Source organism: Pyrus communis, chromosome 2 (genome assembly GCF_963583255.1).
Source record: "Pyrus communis chromosome 2, drPyrComm1.1, whole genome shotgun sequence".
Taxonomy (NCBI): Eukaryota; Viridiplantae; Streptophyta; class Magnoliopsida; order Rosales; family Rosaceae; genus Pyrus; species Pyrus communis.
This window is the reverse complement of record NC_084804.1, coordinates 30,985,340-31,012,179: the sequence shown is the minus strand read 5'-3', so window position 1 is coordinate 31,012,179 and position 26,840 is coordinate 30,985,340. Positions and strand designations below refer to the sequence as shown.

Sequence of the window (26,840 nt, the reverse complement as noted above, 5' to 3'; positions counted from 1 at the left end):
CATTCAATAAAGAAAGTCTTGTCTTTTTTGAGATAAAGTTCACGTGTCATCTCCAGGATTTTTGGGATAAAGTCCTCGTCAATTCGTTCTGCAAATTGAAATCAGCCACCATCGTCTCCTCTCCTCCCCAAATTAAGGTAATTTACTAAATTTAGTCTCTGCAATCTCTAGAGGGCGCGAGCCTGCTAATTTGCTTTATTGGGTTGAAAGTTTTCTTGGTTTTAATCATTTAATTGGGTTTTCTGGGTTTTAATTTATTAACTTTTAATAGAGCATTTCTTTTTAAAATTCATCCTTCTCAGAACACACCTTGGATTGGTGAATAAAGTTGTAATTAAATTGCAAATGGCAAAAATGGTTGGAGTTTGATCACAAAACATTTGGATCCGATGATTTTTATAGTTTCTTGTTGCCTTGGTTGATCCTTTGAAGTCTAGTTCATGCATTTAGGCATCTTTCTGTAGCCTTCTGCATTGCTGTCGTTGAACTTTTATATCAGTCTATACAGATCATATATATATATATATAATTTTTTTTAAAATGAAAAAAAATGAATTGACAAGAAATTCATGAAAGACAAAAATGAAAAAAAAAAAAAAAAACTACAAAATAATAATTAAAATTTAAAAAAAAATTAAAAAATAAAAAAAAGAAGACAATTGGACCGATAGGAACAGTCCCGTTTTAAACTACGGGGTCAGGTTTGGTTCAGTTTTTTAAAATATGACACCCCACCCCGCCCTACCCCATTTCATTTCCAAACGGATCCAGTCTGGTTCCTCTAGATTTGTACCCGGACCGGTTCGTGTCCACTCCTAATTGCGACAATAAAGTTGCAGATACCATTGCTCATAATCTAGATCAGCATGATCATACTAAGTATGTTGAGGTGGGCATATATTTCATCTAAGAGAAGCGGAAAGATCAGATTGTTCGATTCCCATTTGTGAAATCAGAAGACCAATTGGTTGATATCCTAATGAAGGTAGTTTCGAGTAAAGCGTTCTACAACTCACTTTACAAATATTTATGCACCAACGTGAGAAGAAGTGCTAGTGTGAGTTGTATTATTTTAGGCCAACTATCTATTAGTCTCCTAAGTCCCTTTTTCTTTTTCTTTTTTTTTTTTTTTCTTTTTTTTTTTTTTTTTTTTTTTTTTTTAGTAGTGTTACTTCTGCTTAGATGGGGTCCATAGGAATACGATATAGGTTACTTCCACTTTCAATTTTAGCAAATGGCGAAGTATCTGAAGAAAACAAATTAAGTTATAGGTTCGATTTCACATTATAAATATAAAGCATAACTGAAGTTAACTGAAACATGTACATGTAACAACGGTTCCATAGCATTAGCACGTATAACAACACACCAAATAAAACTGCAATGCACATATATAACGCGCCTCAAAGCATACAGTACATATTATAATCAAAGAAATACGTATCCAATACAGTACATAAACAAAAGCATATTAATAGAAAGAGAAAATGAAGATCCAATCCAACATTAGCTAGTCAGCTAGCGTAGTTGCGGCGTCTGCATGTGCCAACATATATGCATGATTTACGGTTTGCCGGTTGCAGGTGGTGGAGAGAAAAATGGGAAAGAGGGAATTGTAGTAGGGATATTGGTTGGGAGTACTGAGGGAAAGTTTGGCAGCGGAGGCAGTGTAACCTTAGGGATATTTGGGAATGACGTGGTAGGGAAATTGGGAAGTGGAGGCAGCTGTGTCTGTGTGGAGCCGCCGCCGGTGGGCATAGGTAGAGATGGTAGGTTGTTTGGTATGTTTGGCAATGTGGGTTGTGGGAATGTTGGCAGGGGAGGGAAAGGTGGTAGTGTTGAAGCAGGTTTAGGCAAAGACGGTGCAGTCGTCGTCTGGAGAAGATTGCGAGCAGCTACGGAGACATGGATGCTTGAAGAAAACAGGACAATGAACAAGACAGCAGATAAGAAGTAGTGATTGTAAGTGTCCATTGATTCAAACTTATCGATCGAAAAGGTTCGGAAGTAATTCAAATGAGTAATTGAGTATATATGATCGATTGAGTTAATATTGATGATGAGTTTGTGCATGTGTGTGTGTGTATATATATATATATAAATATACACGCATATACGGTTGCGGTGTTGTTGATTTGGTAAAAAATGGTTAGGAAAAACTTGACATGATGATAACCCATATGTGAGTTGTTAATTAGTTCACCTTCTTGTCCACTCGTCAGTGAAATAGAGTCGGTCTCTTAAGTTGTTGGCTTCGGTTGCGGTTGGTTATATATATTAAAAATATAGCTAGCTATTAGGTTATCATCTATTTGACGTTCGAGGAGTCAAGGCTTTTGTTTATATATTGAATTCTTTTATACAGCATTTTTTTTTTTTTAACAAGCGATATTATCTACACTAAAAGAAATGGAATAGACTTAGCCTCACAATCGATATTATCTACACTAAGAGAAAAGAAGTGGACTTAGCCTGACAATGGGCTAGCAATAATGTAATTCTAATTTGCCTTTGCCACTTAATACATTATTACTCTTCACTTATAAGTGAATGTCTTAGATTCGACTCTTATGTATGACGCGTTTGATATCTATTTATTATGGTTGACCCATTTGATACTAATTTATTATGGCCGATATTGTGTGCTTAGCTTCAATTCCTCACCGTTAATGTCACACTCCAATTTCAAGATACGCCTAATCGACCGTGACAAAGGACACTGGTAAAACAAATATATAGAGTTAGTTGGAACTCGTAGATAAATAATATAAAATATTCATCGAAACATAATTTACAAAGTTCATAGGTGAACTATGTCTCACAATAGTTAAATAAAGGTAAACTCTATACTCTGACAACTGCATTGACATTTACATTGTGGAAATGTGTTTGTATCAGCAGTGACAGATTCACCATTCTAGTATTGTGATCCTAATTAAGGTACACTAGGCGCTAGTCGAGCGGCCAGTTGGGGCCTAGCGGCTATGATATAAAAAGTGAGTATTGATTGAGTAATAGACCGTCCCTTTATTAATTAAAATGTTAGGTGGCAGTAGCACAACCTAATTGGACAACAATTAAATAAATAAATAATGAGGAGTCGGTCATGTGGGAAATGGGCAATCTTCTCTATGTTCCTCTTTGTCTAAAATTAGATCTTTCTTTTTAGTTCAAAATTTATGTTGCACAACATCTACATAGCCATGGTGGTCTTCTCACTTCCACCAACTACCCGAACCAATTGATGATCCTCAGAGGTGTTCACAAGTGCTTCTTCGGACTTGCGGGTGGTCCCGAAACCAACCAGATCCATGAATGGATCCACCCCTGCATACTAGATTGGTGAAAAAAGCCTGATGAGTTACAAAACTCACAAGAGTGACTATAACAATAAAGCATATGTGATAGGCAATTTAATCTCAATTTTACCAATAATAGAAGCATCATTTTCACAATTTGTTGGCTCAATTACACAACCTACGTAGTGCGCATGCTGAGCAACTAAGGAGCTAACTACGTTCTTCAGGAGTTGATTGCTAATGCGGGCGTGCCAACTCACTACTGAACTCAATTGGGCAAGTGTCTTGTATATGGTGAATGCGGTGAAATGCACTTCTGACTCATGAACCCAACGACCTTGGCCGAGGATGGAATGCTCAAGGCGTTGGGTTCTATAACCTAAAGACAAGATTATGCAACTCACTACGAACTTCTGGATCTTGTGCATTAGGTTTGGCAGCCTCAACTATATTGGTAAGAATATAAGTTCGCGGAACTCGTATCAACTATAGGGAGAAAGATACTCAAAGAAAATGAGTGCCTTGAGAGTGTTCGGCCATCAGTATGCCGAACTTTGAATGTGACTTGAGAGTATCCAATCATAAAACACACTTCGCCAAGAAGGCTAACAAAGTGACCTCTTTTAGTGAGAGAACCAAAGACTCTTCACCTGCAGAGACTCAAGTTAGCTAACCAGTTGAACTTGATATATTTGCCGCTTAACCAAGCAGTCAATATTCTTGAACCGAACTAATTCAACAACCCTGTCGATGCCTAACGACCATGCCGCCTTTGCTGGTTGCCTCTGGAAAACTTCATCTAATCAGGCAATAGTCGACTGTCAACCCAAATCTATCTAACCAAACTGTGTTGGTGCTAAAAGTTAGTAGAACAACTAGTATAATGTTTCTCAAAAAGAGATAGGATTCATGTAGAGCGTTGATCGGAGTGTGGAGTTAAAGGTCCTCTTTACGTTGGAAACCCTCTTGTATTTATAGGGATAATTTACTTGATGTGCAAGTCTACCAAGTTGTAGAATTCTAAATTCCTCAGCAATATCTGAATGCACTTAAAATTATCCTGACAAGTCCTTTTTCTGCTGAAACTCTATCATCATCGAGTCTTGCCCTCTTTAACCTGAACTAGGTCTCTGAACCTAATCCCTTTCTGTAGTTAATTCAATTTTATCCAATCATAATTTTTAGGGAGCTTTAATGAAAAGGGCTTGAGTGAAGTTTAATTTAACCAAAAACCATCCTATATTATTATTTAACTAAAAGTACTTTATATTTAATCATAAGGACATAACTAATATATATAAGGTCCTACAAACATTAAAACTACATGAGCTGAATTAAAAGCCCAAAACGGAATATTTTTCTATCCAGCCCTTGCCCCTAACAGAAACCTCATTCCGTCAGCCGATCCCGTTAAAAAAGTTGTACAATATTTCAAGCGAACAAGAAGGACCAAATATTTCAGTTACTTGATTAAATCCCACCCAGCTCTAAACACCTCACTCGCCGTCGCGGTCTCCCACCTCGCTCGATTTGCCGTGATTTGGCGAGAGAAACAATCCTCTGAATCTCACAGTGGATCCCGCCTGCTTGTTCCAGGTTCGATCAGATCTTTGTCTCTTTGCTACAGACTTTATTATTTATTTAATTAAATCCCGTGTTATTCTATTTGTTAGATGGTAGTTTCCTATAAGTTTTTGAAAGTTTTATGGTTTTTTTTGTTTGTTCATTTACGGATGAATTGATGGACTGGGTTGTGGTTTATATTTATATTTGTGATTAGATATGGATTTCTTTATGAACTGCATATGGGATTATTCTGTTGATTTGAACTTCGAAAGACTGAAAATCCCAGAAGGATTCATGAGACACATGGAAGGCAGTGTGTGGAGTGTTGAATTGATTCAATAGAATGTTGTTACTATCATTATTTCTTAAATTGAACACTGGTACTATCACTCTTTCTTAAATTGAACACAGACTATTTCTAGAATGGAACATTGACTATTTCTTAAATTGAACACTGGTACTATCACTATTTCGTAAACTGACAACTAACTATTTCTAGAACTAAACACGATACTATCACTATTTCTTAAAGTGAGCTGTGACTATTTTTTAAACTGAACACTGGTACTATCACTATTTCGTAAACTGACCACTAACTATTTCTAGACCTAAACACGATACTATTACTATTTCTTAAAGTGAGCACTGATTATTTCTTAAACTGAATACTGGTACTATCACTGTTTCATAAATTGAACATTGTTACTATCACTATTTCTTAAATTGAACACTGGTACTATCATTATTTCTTAAATTGAACACAGACTATTTCTAGAGTGGAACATTGACTATTTCTTAAATTGAACACTGGTACTATCACTATTTCGTAAACTGAACACTAACTATTTTTAGGGCTAAACGTGACAATATCACTATTTCTTAAAGTGAGCACTGACTATTTCTTAAACTAAATACTTGTACTATCATTATGTCGTAAACTGAACACTGACTGTTTCTAGAACTAAACATGGGTACTATCACTATTTCTTAAATTGAACACTGACTACTTCTTAAACTGAACATAGTGCAAAGTGAGCATATTTTGTAATCGGTTGGGTCCCCATCCCTTCTCCGTCACCATCCTACTATAGGAAATGATTGCAGAGTGCAAAGTGACATAAATAATTATGATTCAATTTTAGAAGAGCTACAAATCCGCACCAAACAACTTTTCTTACAACAAAATAGTACGACTGATAACTCAAAATTTTTTACCTTCACTCAGCAACAACCCGCAAGTTCAAGAAAACCAAAAGTATATTGAAAGATAAAAATCTTCATATGTGCAAATAAATCAAGTGAATAATCATTAATCACAAATGCTGAGAAATGAAAATATATATACCTCCAACATGATTTCTAGCTTTCTCTAATTTATCAAGAGCAGCATTTCTTGGCTTTTCATGCTCATCTTGGCTCTTGGTGCCGTCTTGGCTTTTCCTTTTCAGTATCCCGTTCCTCGTCCTTAGAAGATTCTTCTGAGTCCTCAACAGCCTGCATGTCAACAAGGCTTTCCACTACCGTCTGAGCAACCACAGCTGCCTACATCCAAAAACCGCCACTTCACAAACTAAACCACAAAATGCAGCAAACCTACACTCTTCCGTTTGGACTAAAAACATAAATCTCTGCATAGTTTATAATTAAACTGCCACAAGCAAACAAAAACATACACATGTAATCAGATTACAGCACCAAACTCTAAACCTACCTTGAGATTCGCAATCTAAAACAGTTAATTAACTCTGCAATTATCAAACACTACCAAAAATTACATCCACTAATCAACATTTCCCAAAATTATAAACTCTAATTTCCAAAATACACCAAACCAAGTTGCATATTCAAATACATTTATCAAACGCTGGAAACACTTACGTTGCGAGAGATCTCTTCGGCGATTTTCTGGAGATTTGAGAAGACGGACGAAAAGCCCCCAACCTCCCCATCCTTCGCTTATTTCCGAAGCGAGATCTGCATCTACTGTTCACATGCATCGGGATTTCGATTGCATTTTCCAAAGTTGTTGGGGTCGTCGATACGTGTGTTGGAATTGTGATGAAATTAACGAAAAGATCTGAATCTATAAACCACCTCTCTCTCCATCTAAAGCGAAACGGACCAACGGACAAGACTTAACGTCAAGGGTAAAATCGGAAGCTCGATATATTATATTTTTTGGGCTAGTCTTATTGGGCTGGCTTGATATTAGATTTTGTATTAACAATTAAATAAAGTTTTTACATGATTTTTGGCTAAAATTCAAAGTATTGAAGCTCCTTTCATTAGTTTTTTTTAATTTTTATACCTAAACAATTCAATCCAAATATTATCAAAACCCGCCCTGATCTTCACAGAAACCCACTTTAACCAGGACTTGGCCAAATCATAATCCATCCCTAATCTCTGAATTGAGAACTCTGGGACACGATCGAGTCATCAACACCTTACTATTGGGCCGAATATTTCACCATCGTACCGAAACTTGTGGGCTTCTTCCTCGGCTAACTCCGTCTCGATCCAAATTTAAGATTTCAGGCCCAAACACAATTATATTAAGTACACCAATAAAGACAATACTCATACGTATCACACGTAGATGTGCAACACAACACCCAAACATAGACACCCAATTGCACCTAATACAACACTAACCTAGCTGCGGCCAACACAAGGCTAAGACATAGTTAAGCCCTGCACATCACTTACGCATAGCTACGACTCGACACATCATTGACACATAGCTTCGACCAATACATCACTCACATAGCTAGAACCAACTCAGCACTTACACAACAATTTTGACAACGTTCATATATAGTATAAATAAATGACTCGAGAATTTACACTTGTATTTGCTGGTAGAGGAGTAATGATGACTCTGCATCCAGTTGCTGCCATTGTGTCACCATGTACCACTACTACAAGTACTACGCAATATTAATGCACAACGCAGACAAAGACCTTCACGATTTAATACGTCATTGACCAACAACAACAACAAAAAAGTTTTATTTCATTAAGTGGGGTCGGATGTATAAATCCTAAAACGCCAGTGCGCTAAGTTTTGTACTAAATCCTTCGTTAGCTCCAAGTACTTCATGTCTTTTCTTAAAGTTTCTGTTTAAATCTTCTTAGATCTTCCTCTTCCTCTTTTGCCCCAAGTCTCTATCTCATAGTCGCATTTTTCAACCAAAGCATATGTATGTATTCGTTTCACATGTCCATTAAAATTTGACCAAAATACCCATCTGAAAATTTGATGGAATAGACGGATTCTTACCAAAGTAGAGTGAATATTAAATTTCACGGTGAAAAGTGGCGATATTTTTGTTATAGGAGGGGAAAGTGAGATTAAGTTCGAGTTTCACGAGGCATTGAAAAGAATAAGCCTTTTTTAATATTATAACTAGAGTGTTAGGGGGTTCAAATGACAGTTACCCTTCCTAAATTTGCCAACACAAAAGAATAAGCTTGCATAAAGCAAAATGAGTAGTTGAATGGGAGAGGTTCCTTGTTTGAGATTTTAAACTGGACCAGTCTCCGAGCATCCTGATCAAAGAGACAATGAAATAGAAAGGGCCGGTGCCATTAAAGGGGACAATTCGATCCATTGCCTAATGCTTCCAAGCAACAATCCGGTCGAGTAGTAGTCTCAGTGCCCTAGATAAATTTCCTAGCTTCAGCATCTAGGGCATTACATTAGCGATGCTAAGCAAGCAAGGAAAACAGGACAACATGATTAGGGAGGTTAGATATTTCTACTAGGACTAGCCCTTGGTATTTAGGAGTTAATCATGTTGTTGCAGCCAACAACCAACCAAAGTGAATCCATTTTTTGTCTCTTCACTAAACCCGGAGATTAGATAAACGAACCTTAAGCTTATAACCATCTATAGAGATATAGTTGTCAACTTGTTCAGATATACCTGTGGAAGTTATGTAACGATATGAAGAATGCAGTTCAACTTCTGACTGAGTTCAAATACTAGTAAATGACCGTCACGTTGACTTGAGGAAGCACGGTGTCAACGTAATTCAGGAAATGCAAGAATATTGACATTGTTCGAATTGAAAGCACAAAAGACTGAATTGAAACATTAGACATTTCCAACGGACAAACGTGCTGTCAGCTATGTAAGGAAAAAACAAATAGATAATAGTTTCCTTCCGCCTTTCTTGGTGTGATTTCAACTAGTTGATATAATTTTCGCCTGCAAACAAGATCCTTTGGACACAAGAACCACCAAATAGATTGTTATATAGTTCCCTCTTCCCTGTCTGGCCACCAAATAAGTAAAGCTTGTATGTGTGTCTATATATATATATGTTATTTGCAGTTCAGAACAAGTTGATAAACTAACAATGCCAATACCTTCTTGACCAAAGTCACCAAACCTTTTAGAAACGATGGTTGCAGGCACTCGTTTTCTGCTGGAGACTTCCTTGCCTCAAGTGCCTGAACTTCCAAAGCCTGAGTTGCCGCCAATTTGGAATTTTCCAACATTGCCGAAGCCTGAACTCCCACCACTTCCTAAGCCTGAGCTGCCACATTTGCAAGCCTGAGCTGCCGCAGTTGCCAAAGCCTGATCTACCGCATTTCCCAAAGCCTGAGCTACCCCACTTGCCAAAGCTCGAGCTGCCACCAATACCCCGTGTCCCCACTTTTCCAAAGCCAGAAGGACTCAAGTTGGCTGAAATACCCCATATTCCAGCCTTGCCCAAGGAACCTCCACTTCAAAAGCCCAAATTGCCACCACTTCCCAGTTTCCCTACTTTACCAAAGCCTGAGCTGCCAGCAGTACCCAATTTCCCAACTCTGCCAAAGCCGGAATTGCCAAAGTTTCCCGAAATGCCATCTCTTCTCCATCTCCCAGCCGAGCTACCTGAGCCCACATTTTCCTCCATCCCAACCCTCCCCAAGGACACACTCCCTTCACAAACCCCGACTCACAAAACCACCCTTCCTTGAATCCAAAAATTGGTTTTAAGTTTTTAACTAATTTGTTTCACTTTGTATGTATCACAGGTTTTATGCATACATATGTATCGTTGCAATCTTTATGTCTTGTTCTTTGTTTCTCTCGATCACATACTGCTACATCTGAGTATTACTAGTATATAAAATAGAGTTTATTGTTACTGCTTGTGAGTTCTGTTGGGATTTTTATTCTTAATTTATTCGTATTTCTGTGTATGAGTGTAACTTTTTGTCTAACGGTAACCTGCGATATTCTTTTTCTCCCTCATTTTGTAAATTGATATGGAAGAACTCAACTCAATATTTCATTTAAATTTTTAAATGGAATGTGCAGGATTACCGTACCGTTTAATCAAAGGTGTCACCTCTGCTATCTCGATCTCTAAGAGTCACCAAAACCAAGTTCAAGGCACTCTTATTACACATTTTAGCATGCTGATGCTATGAATGAAAATGCAGGTCAAACAGTACCTAAAGCAAACTGAAAGCATACCATACCATGAATTATGTGCCATCAAAATTAAACTCCAAAACAGATTACTTAAGACAACACATCAGAAGCAAACAGAAAATGAATATGTGGGCACAAACTTACTAGAAAGTAAATATTCTCAAAAGGTCTGCTGAATCGAAAACAAAGGTCCCTTTCTTGTGCCCTTTTTCTCAACTATAACCACAAGAGCCCGTCCCTAACTTTTGCTTCTTCTTTTTTCCATTGTGTGTGCGCGTAAAATGACTTGAAGATACTAAGTGGGCTTCATATATGAAGTTTATGAACAGAGATTACGTGAAATAGTATGGCAATGGAGAGCTACTTGGCTTCCAAGTTTTGCAACGGTCATAATTGGAAACCCTATCCTCAACTATTAAACCAACTCTAATGACTCTCTACTCATAATTTCATATTCTCATAATCATATGAAAGCCTTAGACATTAGAGCTTGCACAAGTTTTTCTCTTTCTCTCTTGCTTTCCTCAATCTACAAACCAAAACCTTGATTCAATTTAATCTCTCTCTCTCTCTCTCTCTCTCTCTCTCTCCTTGCATCAAGAAACGGAAACAGTAATTACTTTGAACATAGCTTGTAGAAATGGAATGAAGAAAAATAGAAAAGGTGAAGAATTTTTAAGTGCAAGAGTTACCTGAGCTTTCAGAATCCGAGAAAGGCTGGAGTCTGCACTGAAGAACAGCAAGTGTGAAATTGACTTGGCCACCTAGATCAACTTGAAATGATTCTTCTTGGTGTTCTTAACTTCCTGTTAATTATAAAATAGCTCGACACCAAGATGATAAAAGGCTTAACACCCCTCATTCAGAGTTTCTTGGGCAACTTCTAATAAAACTACTGATCAAAAGAGTTTGACAGTTTCCTGTCCCAAAAGAAAAGAAAAGAGAGCATCAACTTGAAAACAAAAGCATCAACTCTGTCAGAGGAAAACACAACAAATTATAAACATTATTTTATTTATTATATTTTAATACAAACCAAATCATTTTACATTATTTTTCGAATTGTCTTAATTTAATCACCATACAAACAACATATTTTTTAAATAATTTATTTGATGAATTAGATCATACAAGGCCACAGATGAAATCAACACCAAAACAAATGATTTTTAACTGAAATTCTGCCATGTTTCTCCTTCAAGTTGTCTTCCTTATAATCGAGCGTCCATTTCTCAAATGTACATTCAACAAAGTCATAATAACCACCATGAACAGCAAGAACACCTTTCTTCACTTTTTCTTCTATCCATGGGTACGTGAGCAGGTTCAACAATGAACGGTTGATTGATTCCTGCACAAGGATATCATTCAATATGGGAAACATTTTTTATGAATCTGGAGCATCCTTTCATAATATAACACAGCCCACATTAATTGCAACCCAAATGTATGCCACAATAGGAGAATCTAATCATGGACCTCAAAAGAATTTGGTTAAATTCCCGGATAGATACGAGGTCAACAATGACCAAAATAAATGAATCAGGAGATTCAATATACCAATAAAACAGAATGCTGATACAAGTTTCAACATACACGAAATCGACTTTCCTTTAGCTTGGTCGAATGAAATGAAGAAAAATACAAACGGGAATAATTGCATAGACCAAGAACTTCCTTGGGATAGAATTACGTTACTTAAAAATAAAAAAATAAAAAAAAGGAAATAATAAGTAAAGAAAAAGGTTACCTTCTCACAATGTTTGCACTGCTCGTCAAAACTGAGTTTGGAGGCAGCAGCTTTTGTCCACGACCTTGCATCCTTCCCAACAACAACCCAATTTTGGATAAAGCTACTGCATAAAAGAATTTTGGAAAAGTGAAAACTATAGCTTGACTGTTCTTGGACAAACAAATAAAAGGCAACCGCACACAAAGACCACTTGCAACAACGTGATAAGTACAGAAGAAGAAATTTACTGAACCTTTTATCAACTTCATCATCCATGCCCATAAGAGCACGAATGCCTCCACAGCAGCTGTGACCAACGACCAATATGTTTTCAATCTACAATATAACTATGGTTAAGGATTTATTTTCGTCAAGCTTTTCTTGCTTCCATTTTCTATTAAAAATCGCACTCAATCTGGGAGATTCAAACTTTTCACAATACCAACAGTTGGTACCTCCCAATTGTCACTCTATAAGCCAGGATGGGTAACCAATAGCTTTAAAGTCATTACTTACATAGGGATTTGATTGTAACAAATTAGACTAGCAAGGAAACAAATGGGATTTTCTTTTAGAATTTATTCCCAGAATACTTACTTTCAGAAAATTCACAGAAAATTCCAATGCAGCATTTGTTTCTGAGGGTCCACTCTGCAAAAACAGAAAAAAAATAACAAAACAAAGGTAGTGAATAACAATATTTGATTTGATTCGAGAGTGTTCACTTTTTTGTGACCTTCCACAATCAGAAATGCAGCAAAATAATTCAACTGTGATTTGTAATGTATACCTCAAGGGGGGGCACCAAATTCGCAATGTTGCGCACTATAAATGCTTCTCCCGGTTGAAATCCCAGAATGGTCGAGGGGCATACCCTAGAATCTGCACAAGAGATGACCATGAACTGTTCCAGAAACATCAGTACACATGCATATTCTTCTCCATGACACTCAACACCATATTGAGGCAAACAGCAAATGAATGACATGTCCGAGTATTAAGAATACTTATGAACATCGAGTGTTGATAACTAAATTTGAAAAGGGAAATGAAAGGGAAACTACACGTATACTATACAACCTTTGGCGCTTGACCCTTTGCAAGATTTTGATAATGTTCCAAGTTTCCCCTATTCATAATGAAAGCCAAATTAGGAAATAGAATTAATTTAAACTAAACAACCTTCACGCCTGAGCCCTTGGCCACTTACATGTATTTATGCTTTTTGAAGTCGAGAAACCGTTGTTTCATATCCTCAAACAATTCGCTCCGATCATCAGTTTCAGCTACTCTCTCCAGTTTATTGTTTTTGTTTTTATGTTGTTCAGTGATCCCTAAGGACTCTCTTGAAGCCTTTACAGTCAAACCTGGACAATTGCTGCAAATATGCCAAAAGGAAAGCATTTCAGCACCAACCAATTATCTTTGGGATTTTGAGTTCAACAGGTTACTCGGATGGCGATTTAAAAAACAATAGAGACATTCTTATCTCTTAGGACCAATCCGATGGTTGCATGTAGTCGTAATCTTATATTGTAAACATCTCCTATATACAAACCATCAAATAGAGAAAATTAGAATCATTGTGATGGCACGCAAAGATCTAAGTAAACCCATCAAATTGATCTCACTAACAAAGGAGCAGTCCATGAATTTGCAGCCGGGGTATGAACGACTGATTAAACCAAAACAATGGTTAACAACGTCCCAACCAAAATTCAAATCTCCCTCATTAGAACCAGTATATTTAGCCTGGATTCTGGATTTCTTTTTCTCACATAAAATTCAAAAGTCAACAATTTCATGGGAACCGTAAGAATTTCAATGTCGTTTGTGCCTTAAAGGTAATATACACAAATATAGAATACTCAAACTAAACCCTATTTCGTCATTAACATTTCCTTTCAGAAATCAATCAAATTAAGAAAATTTTGGAGCTCAAATGGGCATAATTGGAAAGAGAATACAAAGCAGAACATTAAAAAAATAAAATACAAAAGAAAACCAAGAAACGTGAGACATATATGCAGCAAACAGAAGAATAATATGAGCAGAAAGGTGACACCTTCAGAAACTTACTCGGAAGTAGTCAACAATCTCAATTGGGTCGGCTGAACTTTTCCTGATTTCGGATTAGAACCAAAGATCTGCAGAAAATTGACAAAAAAAAACACAATCAAGAAACAAGAGAACTTAAGGAAATGGTAGAGAGAGAGAGAGAGAGAGAGAAGTTTACTTGTCGTGTGTCCGAGGAGGAGGAATTGGAAATTGAGTCATTTAAAACAGAGGTTGGCGCAAGATCAGCCATGGAAGAGAGAGAGAGAGAGAGAGAGAGAGAGAGAGCTGAAATGGGAAATGGGGTTTCAGTTTTGAGAGAAGAGAGCGTTTAAAAGATTGTGGGGAAGGGAAGGGTGTGGGTGAGTTGGTTGGTCGGATCAAGAAACATTTGTCCACCTCCAAAGAAGACGGAGAAACCCAAGTTTAAAGTACAGCTATATGCTTATGCTCTGCACACACCCTCAACTCTCAACTGTCTTTCGGAATTAAGATGCTGGACAGTTTAATTTTCTTTTATTTTTTTCCCTTTTTTAATATAAGACAGGTGTCTGCAAATATTTTATCTCGAATTTAAACTGACTATTAATAAAATTCTATTTTTTTTTGCTTTTCCTTCAAAAAAATAAAATAAAATTCTTTTTTATCAATTAAAATAGGTGAAAAGATAATTTAATCTTTTATAATAAAATTATGGGTAGTAAAGTATTCACACAAACTAAATTTTACACTTCTTTTAAGTCACACCTAAAGATAATCCTAACATGCAAGTGGTCTACCACAATTGTGGAGTGTTATCCTTGCACCACGGTGTGAGTTTGAACCCAATCAACTCCCTAATCTAATATCTAATCTATCGTTTGACAAAAATTTTAAAAATTAAAAAATCCTAACCATCCTCTGATTTAAAAATGAAACCTGCTCTATCTCTTCACCAAAAAAATTAAAAAAAAAAAAAAACTGCTCAATCCAATTCATGTTCCTTTTTTTTCTCTATTAAAGGGGTAGGAGAGTGGATTAAGCCTCACAATAAGCTAACAATAATATGGTTTAAATTCACCTTTGGCGACAATCGAACCCTCTACTTATAAGTGAAGAGAAATATCAATTTATCGTAATACTAAGTAGGATCTCCTTCTCATTTTAAAACAAATTTATTTACACACAGAATGTGGGGCATATACTAGGGTTTATTATAAAATATTTTCGTCAATCAAAAGATGATGAAAAATAATTTAATTATAAATAGTAAAGTAAATTTCAAAAAGTAAAAAATTCTCTGTCCACTTCCATGTTCTCTCTTTCATTCCTATTTTAAAAAGAAAAATAAAAAAGGTTCACACCCACAAAGTGTGTACAAATATGCAAGGGTAGATCAATTCATGGGCCCAGTGGTCCCGGACCACCTAAAAATTCGAGAAAGCGTTTGTGATAACCTCTGAGGGTTACCCAACTTTCTGAGCAAGTGATGAAAGAGAGAAGACTATCATGATTGTGGATGTTGTGCAACAAAATTTTTGAATTAAGAAAAAATATCTAATTTCAGATGAAATGGAACACGAAGAATACCACCATAGCTCTGTTGTTCCTGGACCATGATTCCAAAGAAGAAGAAAGACTGTCTCCATTTTCCCACGTAACCAACTTCCCTTTTTTTTTTGTAATTGTTGTCCAATCAAATTGTGTCAGTTGGCATTTTAATTAACAAAGAAACAATGTATTATTCAATGAATCCCTACTTTTTATCACCATTCCCTCCACCGTTACCTTTGTCGGTTGTCACCTCCTATATCCCTTACCCCGGGCTAATTAACACCTCAATTGGTACTTTGGTACTCTATTATCTAGTGCATTTTTTGGCACTTTGTATTGGGTTAGAATCTTTTTAACTCCACAGTAATGCTCCTCAAATGTCATCATGCACTTACCATTCGTTAACTTTTTTTCCCTCTCGTCGCAAATTCATGATTACTAGTTTGAAGTATCAATAACGGCTCCCTTTGTCCATGGTTATCTTCCCTTCGATGTCCCAGGATTTGGCAAGATGCCTTGTGTAAGAACATCTCCAAGAAACTCTACAAATAGGACCCTTCATCATTCTCCACTTGGCTAAGTTGGTTTAAACTCCTGCAATCCCCAAGGCATAACAAGAACCACCGTTCCTATTTCCTACTCCCTAGGCTTTCAAGCCGCGGTGTACTAAAAAACGTAGACGATACTGCTGAGTCTGGCACCGGTGGACTGAGTCCGTCACCGCAAGTCCGGCGTAAGTCCACCGACTTTGCAGTAATGTAACATGTAGAATTATAGTTACACGAGAATATCACATTTCGACATATCTTTGCCCACCTGCAACAGCAAGAGTGACAAAAATATGCACTAGACACATTTAGCGCACTAGAACCCGAGCATTGAGGATCCTAGTGCTTTTCTCAATACTCCCTCCACGTCCATTAAACGACTGCATGATCAACTGGACAACGAAAAAGATCATTTAATCAGATGCCCAACCACTAGAAATGAAAAGACAAAAACAAACTCCAAAACATGTCAAATATTGCCGGAGAAGATAACACCATTAACAGGATTGTTTCCGAGCTTACTATACTTCATGACATACTCCTTTTGTACAGAACAAGAACCAATGCAGAGAAGAAAAGCGAAAAAGAAAATTAAACCACAACTTCGAACGTCACAGTGACGAAAAAGAAGAAACAATTCTCAAGCCAACATGTTCCACAGATTGTTGCACAACAGGAAATAATTGCTATCACTTATCAAACAAAGAGAGGACCATGCTGCCAAAGAGTAAATCAATTTTCCACGGTTACAATAATAAAAGACACGAAAAGAATCCAGATTCAAAGTGCTGCTAAACACCCAAGAATATTTCTTTCAAACATCAAAAGGCAGGTACCCAGCTTTGTTGTCTGAGTCATAAATAACGAAACAAAAAAAACACTTAAAACAGGTAATTACATATCCTCCCTCAGAGCAGAGGGGCACGAACAAATTTTGAATCGTTAATTCTAGTCTTGGAAAAATACAGTAAATCCTATACTCTCTAATAAGCGATTCACGGGAACCACCACAGCACATCAAGACCGCAATACATATGGTACTTTGAATCTGGATTTGTTCGCTAGGCATTTGCTTCACATTAAACCAATCCAGCATTCACAACCAACTTTAACTAATGCTATGTAATATGTGCATTACCCTTATTGCATTGCAAATGACAAGTTAAACCACCCAATCTGTATAATCAGAAACTCATAAACAAAACTAAACAAATAATTAAGGAAAAAAAAAGAATAACAAATAGATGATCATAATCGAAAAAATAAAAGGCTGAATCCTCCCTGATCCCCTACACTTTTGTTTCATCATCTATGAATTCACTGTTAATTAGCAAAAATAATGATCATTAAAAAAGTACGATAGCTGTAAACAAGGGTCCACAGTGCAAAAGGAAAAAACCATCCGCTATATAAGAGACTACAAAAAGCATCACCAAGGACACCAAGAAATTAACCTAAGGTTGCCTTCCAATCTAAGATAATGGTGGGTCGTAAAGAGCCCTAGATTCTGTTGAAACCGAAGATAGGAATCTCTTGCTCTTCCAAAGCACCTCCACCCACTACCTCCTTATAAATGTCAAAAATCCTCCAAATTCCTCTACAACCAAATGATCCACAAGACAGCCTATAAGGCCCACAAAACCCTAGCCTCCTTTCCTCTACCAAACCCAACAGTACCCTTATGCAATCTTTTGAGTCCTCTAGCAACTACAGATCAGCATATTGCACCAAACTTAAAGAGCAAGAGGGTACAGGGAAGTAAATGATAAATGGCCTTGTATAAATAGATTCTTCCACATAACTCAAACAGTGATGAATCAATCAGGAATCAATTTAGAAATGAAAGACCTACCATCAATACAGTTTCAACTTATGTTTTCAAGGCTTGGTGATTACCATGTTGCTCCATTTGCCATCTTTCATGAGGAGTGTATTGCTCCATCTTCACCAGAAGCTTTTTGGCCGTTGGAGCAGAGACAACTATATGCAGAGCACCTGGCTTCATAAATCCTTCTTCAATGACAATAATACCATTGTCATTAGTGAAAGAATGCAATTTTAGTACCCATCTAAACTTGGCACCAACTGGCTTTTTATGAGCCCAAGTTGGGCCAGTGCTATGATTTCCAACAGATATTCCATATGCTCCAGGAAGAGCAACAAAGGCATCAACTTCTTGACCCAAATAAGCTTTACCATGTTGTATGTTTTGCAACTATTCCTCTCCAACAGTTTAGCCAGATACCTCAATAAACATGACCTCTTTGAATAACCCCAAAAACACGGCAACCTCCGTCATGGTCTGAGATATTAAACCCATCAACCTGACAATTCTCCCACCATATACAAAAATAATCTTCTTTTTCATCAGTTCATTGCCCAACTCAAAATAGCATCTCCTTTTCATCAGTTCTTGCCACTTGTGTTGCTTTCTTACATTCCCAACTGCTACGTTTTATACTATTTATAGTCATTCCCAAACAATTTGGGAAAAACAGGTTTTGGGTTCCCTGTGAATGACACAAGGGACACGCACATGTTCCATTCCCTTTCTAATCCCAAAAGAAGGGGAAATTGCTCATAGGACACCAACATAAAAAATGTTAATGGTTTCCTAACAAAATCCTAGTCATAGGATCAGCAATAAGATAACAGATAAACAAGCTTCAACCCTGATCAACGGGGGGGAGAAAAAAAAAAGTCTATGTTATGGGGGTCTATGTTACAGAATACCAAGATTTCATAATTTCAGCACAGCGGAAAAATCAGATTATCACCATACCTTTGAAGATTAATCTTTCCACCACAAGAATATCTACATAAATCACACTAACATTTTCTAAAACTAAAACCTGAATTAAGTTCACATTGCTGCAGATTATATAACAGATTCAAACAGTGAGAGCCATGAAACAAAAGGCATAGAAGCTCTACATCATTCAATACAACGTGCATCCATAAAGCAATTACAACAGCTAAAGCAGCAATGACAAAAAGCAGAAGTCTTACCCTTACTTCCCTAATTAGCCTTAACCTTGTCATCTCCCACAACATTAAGTATGGGCAGACTACTCAAAAACTCGTCAAGACCTTCAAAAAACCCGATTCCTTCAATATTATCCTCCTCCCCATTTGCTGTCCCATTCCCTTCACTCATTGTCTGAGCTGCATGCTCTTCCACCTCATTATTACTAAACTCCACATTCAAATCCAACTTCCCCAATGCAGCAGCACTTCTTTTTCTTGCACCAGAAGTTGACTTCTTACTTGACTCTGCCTTCGACACAGAACCACCACCCACACCCCCACCCCCACCAGTGACAACCTTACCCTGCCCACCGGCATTTTGACTTCCCTTCCTTATTCTATCCGAAGCTCTCACCGGAGTCTTAGCAACGGAAGCTTTAGCTCTTGCCCTTACAGCCTTCTTCTTCCTCCTGACCCTCTGCCACTCATCATCATCAGAGTCCTCACTTGGATCCGAAACATCAAGCAACGCCTCTTCGTCATCGTAATAGACCCTCGGCCCCGAATTAGCAATCTTGGCTCGTCCGGTATTCTTCTTCCCTTGTATTGGGCAGGCAAACATTGTCGAAAATGGTGTCCACTCCCCAGATGATCCGCCTGTATCTTTATCATTCTCCAATAACCCCAATGGGAAATACCCCCAACAGCAAAAGTTCACATCACCGCCCTTCCCCACCAGAGGCGGTGACGCTATCGCCATTGCATTGAATGCCCTCTTACAATTCTGACACCGAAGCATGCAATCCTCGTAAAGGCTTGGATACTCGAAGAGGTTATAACAGTAAGGACATGAAGTCCAGAAGCTCCCCGATTTGGGCACTGTTTGAGGCTGAGTCAACTCAGAAGGGGGAGCTGACTCAGAAGAGGGAGTTGACGCAACGGGGCCAGTTGATTCGGAGGGCGCATGAGTGGACTTGGAAGGCGGAGGAGTTGATTCAGAGGGCGGAGGTGCTGGCTCGGTCACATTGATGGGAATCGGAATCGGCCTTTCCTCCTCCATCGACGGTCTTCCGTCCTTACTTTTAGGGTTTTTTCTCACTTCTTGCTGCTGCTGCTGCTGCAGCAGAAGATGTGGAAGTTCCTGATATTGTTGCCGGTGCTGCTGAGGAGGTTCGTGGTGATACTGCTGGTTCTGCTGCTGCTGCTGCTGATGTTGGTGTTCTGGTGGTGGTGGTGGCTGTCGCTTTTGTTGAAAATGCCATTGCGGTTGTGGTCTCTGCACTTCTGGTTGTGGTTGTGGCGGTGGTGGCGGTTGAGGCTGGAATTGTAGTAGCTGCGACGGTTGGGGATGAAATAGAAGTGGCTGCGGGGGCGGCGGCTGCGGTGGCTGTTGCTGAACATGATGCATTTGCAAGAATTGCCTCTCGAACAGCTGAGTCGACCCGGATGGGGGCGAGTCGAACCGGTTGAACATGCTCAACTCGTGGTCGTAGATGGCCTTCTTGTTGGGGTTAGAGAGGACGTTCCAGGCCTCGGAGACCAGCCGGAAGGCGTGATCGGCGTAAGGGAAGCGATTCCGATGCGGGTTCAGCAGGAGAGCGAGTCGGCGGTACTGAGTCGCGACGATTTCGAGGTTCTGAGTGTACTGGGCGAGTTGGAGAATAGCGTACCAGTCGGGCTGCTGGTTTTGGCTGTTGATCTGGGATTCGGCGGCGAGGAGGGTGTCAGCGACGGCGATTATCTGGTCGGTAGCCTCGAGCCTGGGGTCGGTCTCTCGGGCTCGGATCGCGAAGGTCTTGGTCCCTTGCAGGTCATGTGCCGACAGTAGCTTCACGGCGGTGCTCAGCCACCGCTCCGCCTCCGCTCTGTTGGAGTTGAAATTGAAATCCATTTCTCACTCTCCTCACTCTGTCTCACTCCCCTTCTTTGTCTTTTGGTGGTTCTGGGTTGGAGTTCGGACAGAGATGAAGAAGGGTGGGGGTTTTTTGGGTGGACGAAAGAGGACTTGGGTTTTGACTCAAATGACGGGGACTGGTTGGTGGTTGGGGTGGGAGAATGGGAGCTGCAGTAGGGGTATTTTGGGATCGAGCTAAAAGTTTGATCTGATAAATCTGGGTGGCGTTTTATCTGAATACGCAGTGAGAGTGACACGTCACACGTTGATGAGGGTTTTGAGCGCACTTGGACTCGGTTAATTTTACCAACGAACTGCTACACTTGTGACTTTTGACTACCGCTTCGTCCACAGCGGAATTAGACTACGATGACTTCGTAGATGTGACATGGGTCGGGTCATGGAACACCAGCACGCCCCTTGGAAAGTCGACAATGCATCCCTTACTCTTATGCTAATCCGTAATCACAACAGGTAGCATTGAAATAATGAGGAAATGAGGAGAATTGGAATCCCGATTTTCATTAGAGTTGTTTATTAAGGATGTCTAGAATTGAAGTAGAAATGATGCTGATTTCGTATGATACTTGTGTTCTCTCTCTCTTGAGGATGAGCTCATCATCTTTTTGAAATTGACCTATCTGAACATGACACCTGTTAATGTGGTTCTCTAGAATGATCTGGTCCCACTCTTTCCATAATATCCTTGTGAGGGAATACTCTTTGACTGGAGACTAGATCATTGTTGGGTGGGGGAGACCCTTTGGCATGTGATTGACCACTTATTTCAAGTGATCAGTTCTCTAATGGCATATTTTTTTACCAGACAGGGGTGCTCTACTGAGACCACCAGACAAGGGTGCTCTGCTGAGACTACTAGACCAGAATGCTCTACTAAGACCACCAGACAATAGTGCTCTATTGAGACCACCAAACCAGGGTTCTATACTGACACCACTAGACCATGGTGCTCTACTGAGACCAACAAACACGGGCCACTAAACCAGGGTGATCTACTGAGACCAGCAGACCGCATCTCCAGAGTGCTCTGCAATTAGACTACCATTGGATGAAGACCTGTTGATTGTCTAGATATTCATTAGGTGGATATAAAGAGGTCACATCACCTCTTCTTGGAGCCATTTCATGTAACATTTGATATACACTACAGTAAATGTAGCCTCATTTATGGGTGAACCACTATATATCCTTGTGTCTATTCTACAACTAATAATGATTACATCCTTTAAGTTAACCTCCCAATTTTGAGTGTTAACAATTTGGCGCCGTGTGGGAAACGCGGATTATTTGGCCGTGTTTTCTACCTAGTTAGGCACTTCGTGCCGATTGAAGGAAAAGATTAAAGGAAAAGAAGATAAGTTTATTCGTTTTATGTTTGTTTAATCCAGAAAGCAAACAACAAAAAGAATGAATTTGCGAGAAAGAAAATACTAGAAAAGATGAAGAGGGGTATGTTGTCCTCTTTATGCAAACGTGGAAGAAAATGAGTGAAAAAGACAACTTTTATTTTCATGATGGAGCAACCCGAGCGCTTCTCTAAGCACCAGAATTGTCATTACGAGCACCGTACGCATGTAAAGGGACATAGTCGTCTTGGCTTCTATCTCTCTCGGCTATGGCCTACAAAAGAAGATAAGAAAACTCTTTATCTCATAAGCTTTCAATAATAAGCAACGGAGCAGAATACGAGTAAATTTGTGGGCCCGAGACAGAGCTCAAAAGACCCCACAATAATGTTGATTCGAAGAAACATTACCTCTCAAACTTAGCATCCATAAAGTATTCTCACCGCGATATCCGAAGTACCACCTTACTTTGATACCAGGAATTAAATATTAAACTCATGAAGAATCTTTGGCTCCATGCTTAACAATATATTTATTGGACTTAAGAATTTCGAACCATATTTAAAACAACCTGCAAGAAACAAATCAATGACAATTTTTTACCTTGCCCCAGTTCTTAGATCAAGGATTTCAATACTTGCGATGTAGTACTAGGGAGGGATTTCTTTCCTAAACTGGATCTCGTGTCCGTCTCTAGTGAAGTTTAAACAAAAATTCTTTGGAGACTTGGTCGTTGGCATGTGGGTCGAAAACACTTTTTGAATAAAAGTTTCTAAAACAATTCCATCCTCTGAATATACCAACACATATAACACTACATATAATTTCTGAAAAGCTAAGCATATCATAAAACTAAAAATTGTTATACATGTATACACTGAGAGTGGATAGGTACATATATATTGAGTTGATACTTACCGATGACACGTTATACAATATCATCCACTAACCGTAATTATTGAAAGATGGAAATATAATCATCCATTAGCCGTAGCTAGTGAAAGCTACAAATATAATCATGTCATTGCCTAGTAATCTCGAGGCAATGACTAGCTGAGAATATAATTGTGTAAACATATCATTACCGAGTAATCTCAAGGTAATGATGTGAAACCCCATCCCGAATTATGTATATTGTCATTTTAATGGAACTATAAAATGACCATTATGCCCCTTATCCTCCTACCCTATCCGGATCCCCCTTCCCTTTTTAGATTTTTTTTTGTTATTATTTTATAACTCTCCCTCTCTCTATGCTTGCCACATGGCACCACCTCTACCTCCTATCTCCTTCTCTCTTCTCTCCCCCAAGCTCTCTCTCAGCTCATTCACTCTCTCTCTCATTCTCCCCGATTTACACACACACCCCAATTGAGGAAAACAACGGTGACGGTGACACCACCACGCCCCCTCCCCATGGCGAGTCGCTCTCTCCCTCTGCCTCTAGGAAGCCCAGAAAACCCAGCAAACTTCCCAGGCGAGCCCTGTGGCTTTCAAACCAAACTCCGACCAACTCCGGCCACCACACGGCATGATATAGGTGCGATTATTAGCAGCAATTTCGTTCTTCCTATTTCGCACGGCTCTTCGAACGGAGTATCTGTTAATGGACCCCTTCTAAAATGCATGTTTTAATAGTAGAAATGCATACATGAAAAGCATGATTTAATGGTTACATTTGTTTTATGAGTAAATTAGATTTACACTTTATGATTATCATGCTTAACTGAGAATATTTTCGAATACCATACTTTATTGAATTTATGTTCTAGGTAGTATATATGATGGATGACTATATATTATTTATGAACATGTTTTTACACTCTTTGTAGTATATATGATGGATGACTATATACTATGAAGATGTTTTGAGATATATGTACTTATGTTGGAAAGACTATATTCAATGTTTTTGTGCGTATCTAGTGGTCACTATCGTGCCTACTGGTGTATTATCCTACCTACGGGCGTGTGTCCCATCTACGGGCGATGGTTTTGTCTACGGGCGTATGTTCTGCCTACGAGCGCATGACGATCCTGCCTATGGGCGTATATTCTGCCTACGGGCATATGTCCTGCCTACGAACGCATGATGGAGAGCCTTCAGGTGATTTGATATCACTAGTTAGCACATTATATAGGATATATGTTTTATGAAAGGTTTTATGGCATGCTAGGGTTTTCGAAAAACCTATCAAATATGTTCATAAACTTTGGGGGTTAGTATGTTATTGAAAATAACTGTTTCCATATTACATACATATCAACTTGGTCCACTCATGTTTGTTTTGCAGCCCCTCAGGACATAGGAACGAGACATACGATCCGAGCTACGAGGCATTCCCCTACCAGTGACATCGTATCATCCTCTCTGCTTTAACATCATTGTAATAGCACTTTCCGCTTGTATTCTGAATTAGATTTATGCTCTGAACATGTAATGCATTATCACTATCATTTATTTGACGTTTGAATATTATTATATTATTTTGGTAAGGTTTGTATTTGAATATTACATTGTGTAGTTACGCGTGAAATTTATATGCATGTTTCATATGTTTTCGGCATATGCATTCATTAAATGGCTTGCATCACCCTTGAGTGTTAGCTAGCATGTAGCCATTCTGATGTCCCCCAAACATCAGGATCGGGACGTGTAACAACTCGTCCCTAAAAATTATGATTTTTATAATTTTAATACGTGAAATTACGAAAATGTGCTTCGAGGCAAATACGTTGACTTATGTTGACCACCTTGTCGTATCACAAAAAATCTATTTTCTTGGAGTATTCAGGTAGTACTCATCGAGACGAGCGCGTGAGCGCAAACAGAATGTAATTTGGAGTTATAACGAAGGAGTTATTAATGAAGGAAGTCGAGGGCAAAATTGTAAATGTATTATTTTCTGGAATGCTCCAGATTTTGGAGCAAAATTTGGAAAGCCATGTGCCACGTGTGTGGCCTAGATTAAGTGAAAGAAGAAACAGACGATTGGGAGAAGAGATAAAGGAGAGAAAATAAATAGGGGCGGGACACCCAATCAAAAAGAAGAGAAAGAGAGCGTGACCAATAGGGAGAGCAAGAATGGAGGGGAAAGGAGGAAGAGGTGAAGCACGGGATCACCAACCTGTTTTCCTTTTCCCGACCCAACCCAGTTCCACTATCTTCTCCAATGGTTTCCGTCAGTTTTTTCGTCAAATCGCGGCCATCCACCACCTGGAAAACCTTCCATGACCTCCTATCTTTCATTTCCAATCAAATTTCACTAGGTTTAGCTTTGAATTCGTGAAGAACGGAACCTAACACACCCCAACCCGGGATGTCCACTAGGACTCCGAATCGATCTGTGTTAGCCGACACCTGGAAGGTGACGAATCCATAAAGTGTATTGATGTGGAAGATGTGAATAAATTTAAACCTAAAAGTGCCCAAGTACAAAAGTGCACGGTGAGCAGGTATGTACCCATTTCACACATGATGACAGAGCATAAGTACAGTACAGTAAAATAGGGTGAGAATTATACCATCGATGATAATCGCCTACACCAAGATTTTCCAATAATCCTCATTAGTGCGAAAACTGTGCTACTAACACCTGGAGGGGCGAAAAACAAGGGTGAGTGGGCCAAAAAAATAAAGTTTTAAATAAAAACCTTTTTAAAAGCGTTATAACCCCTCGCCGTAAAACCCGTATAATTTCCAAAAAATAATACTACTTCGTAGGTATAAAAACCCATTCTTAAGAGCAGCGAAAACTGAAGTATGACATGTCATAATATCTCAGCAATAATAAATGTAAGTCAGGTGTGAAACCAATATAAAATAGTATACTGATCGGAGTCACCTAACGTGACCTATACGAATGGACCCGTAGCTCATCAATCTAGGCTAGCACATGAGTCGGAGTCACCTGGTGTGACCTGTATAACAGGCTATGTATAAATATGTACGCTTAAGTGCTACGATCACGTGAAGGTTGTGCGATAATTCGCGGGTCACCTACGAGTCGGAACCACCTATTGTGGTCTGTACGACAGGTTGGCACCATACTTGGATCCAAGGTGAGCATGCGGTGTGGGAGGTGAACAATCATGTGAAAGCTGCCTTTAGTCTCGATCGGGAGCACTAACACCGGGGTGCAGCCATGATGAGCTCTAAAGAAATGTGTGCATACCAATGCAATACAACCCATTCAATCACATAATACTCACCTGAAGCTTACCTGAGTCTCCGCAGCATCACATAATACAAATCACAAGTGTAACAATGCAATATTAAAATGTAACTTATCTACGACATGGCAAGCAAAGCATAATTCCATATATCAAAAACGTTTGTGGAAACTGTAAAGTTTATTTATACACACACACACACACACACACATATATATATACTATAAAAAGGAAAAAGACCCACTCACCTAAGGTCCGCGCTATAACTCCCTAG

At 38.7% G+C, this 26,840-nt stretch overlaps 3 protein-coding genes across 4 annotated transcripts; 1 reads left to right on the top strand and 2 right to left on the bottom strand.

The window, feature by feature from the left end:
* The first annotated feature begins 1,558 nt into the window (after positions 1-1,558).
* LOC137725044 (uncharacterized) lies at positions 1,559-1,957 on the top strand. Its single transcript, XM_068463652.1, has one exon. It carries the CDS (start codon positions 1,559-1,561, stop codon positions 1,955-1,957), a length of 399 nt encoding a protein of 132 aa, XP_068319753.1.
* Positions 1,958-10,562: 8,605 nt separating this feature from the next.
* LOC137726998 (beta carbonic anhydrase 5, chloroplastic-like) lies at positions 10,563-14,554 on the bottom strand. 2 transcript variants are annotated; one of them, XM_068465953.1, is made up of 10 exons: positions 14,266-14,554; positions 14,109-14,176; positions 13,521-13,575; positions 13,240-13,409; positions 13,110-13,158; positions 12,820-12,933; positions 12,627-12,680; positions 12,283-12,365; positions 12,048-12,153; positions 10,563-11,648 (listed from the first exon to the last, which is right to left on the bottom strand). In XM_068465953.1, exons 1-10 carry the CDS (start codon positions 14,335-14,337, stop codon positions 11,445-11,447), a joined length of 975 nt encoding a protein of 324 aa, XP_068322054.1. In that variant the 5' UTR covers positions 14,338-14,554; the 3' UTR covers positions 10,563-11,444. The 2 variants fall into 2 exon arrangements, with proteins under 2 accessions (XP_068322054.1, XP_068322053.1); XM_068465952.1 differs by lacking the exon at positions 13,521-13,575 and having other exon boundaries at positions 13,240-13,407.
* Positions 14,555-18,944: 4,390 nt separating this feature from the next.
* LOC137725334 (uncharacterized) lies at positions 18,945-21,385 on the bottom strand. The gene has a single exon (XM_068463981.1). It carries the CDS (start codon positions 21,021-21,023, stop codon positions 19,185-19,187), a length of 1,839 nt encoding a protein of 612 aa, XP_068320082.1. The 5' UTR covers positions 21,024-21,385; the 3' UTR covers positions 18,945-19,184.
* Between the last annotated feature and the right edge of the window lie 5,455 nt (positions 21,386-26,840).

What these genes read in the sequence shown, in the direction of transcription:
- LOC137725334 (XM_068463981.1), bottom strand. Translation starts at nt 21,023, where the DNA reads ATGGATTTCAATTTCAACTCCAACAGAGCGGAGGCGGAGCGGTGGCTG.
- LOC137726998 (XM_068465953.1), bottom strand. Translation starts at nt 14,337, where the DNA reads ATGGCTGATCTTGCGCCAACCTCTGTTTTAAATGACTCAATTTCCAAT. An exon ending in TTCAAAAAGCATAAATACAT is followed by an intron (nt 13,159 to 13,239) that starts GTAAGTGGCCAA and finishes CATTATGAATAG; the next exon opens with GGGAAACTTGGAACATTATC. An exon ending in GATGATGAAGTTGATAAAAG is followed by an intron (nt 12,154 to 12,282) that starts GTTCAGTAAATT and finishes TCTTTTATGCAG; the next exon opens with TAGCTTTATCCAAAATTGGG.
- LOC137725044 (XM_068463652.1), top strand. Translation starts at nt 1,559, where the DNA reads ATGATTTACGGTTTGCCGGTTGCAGGTGGTGGAGAGAAAAATGGGAAA.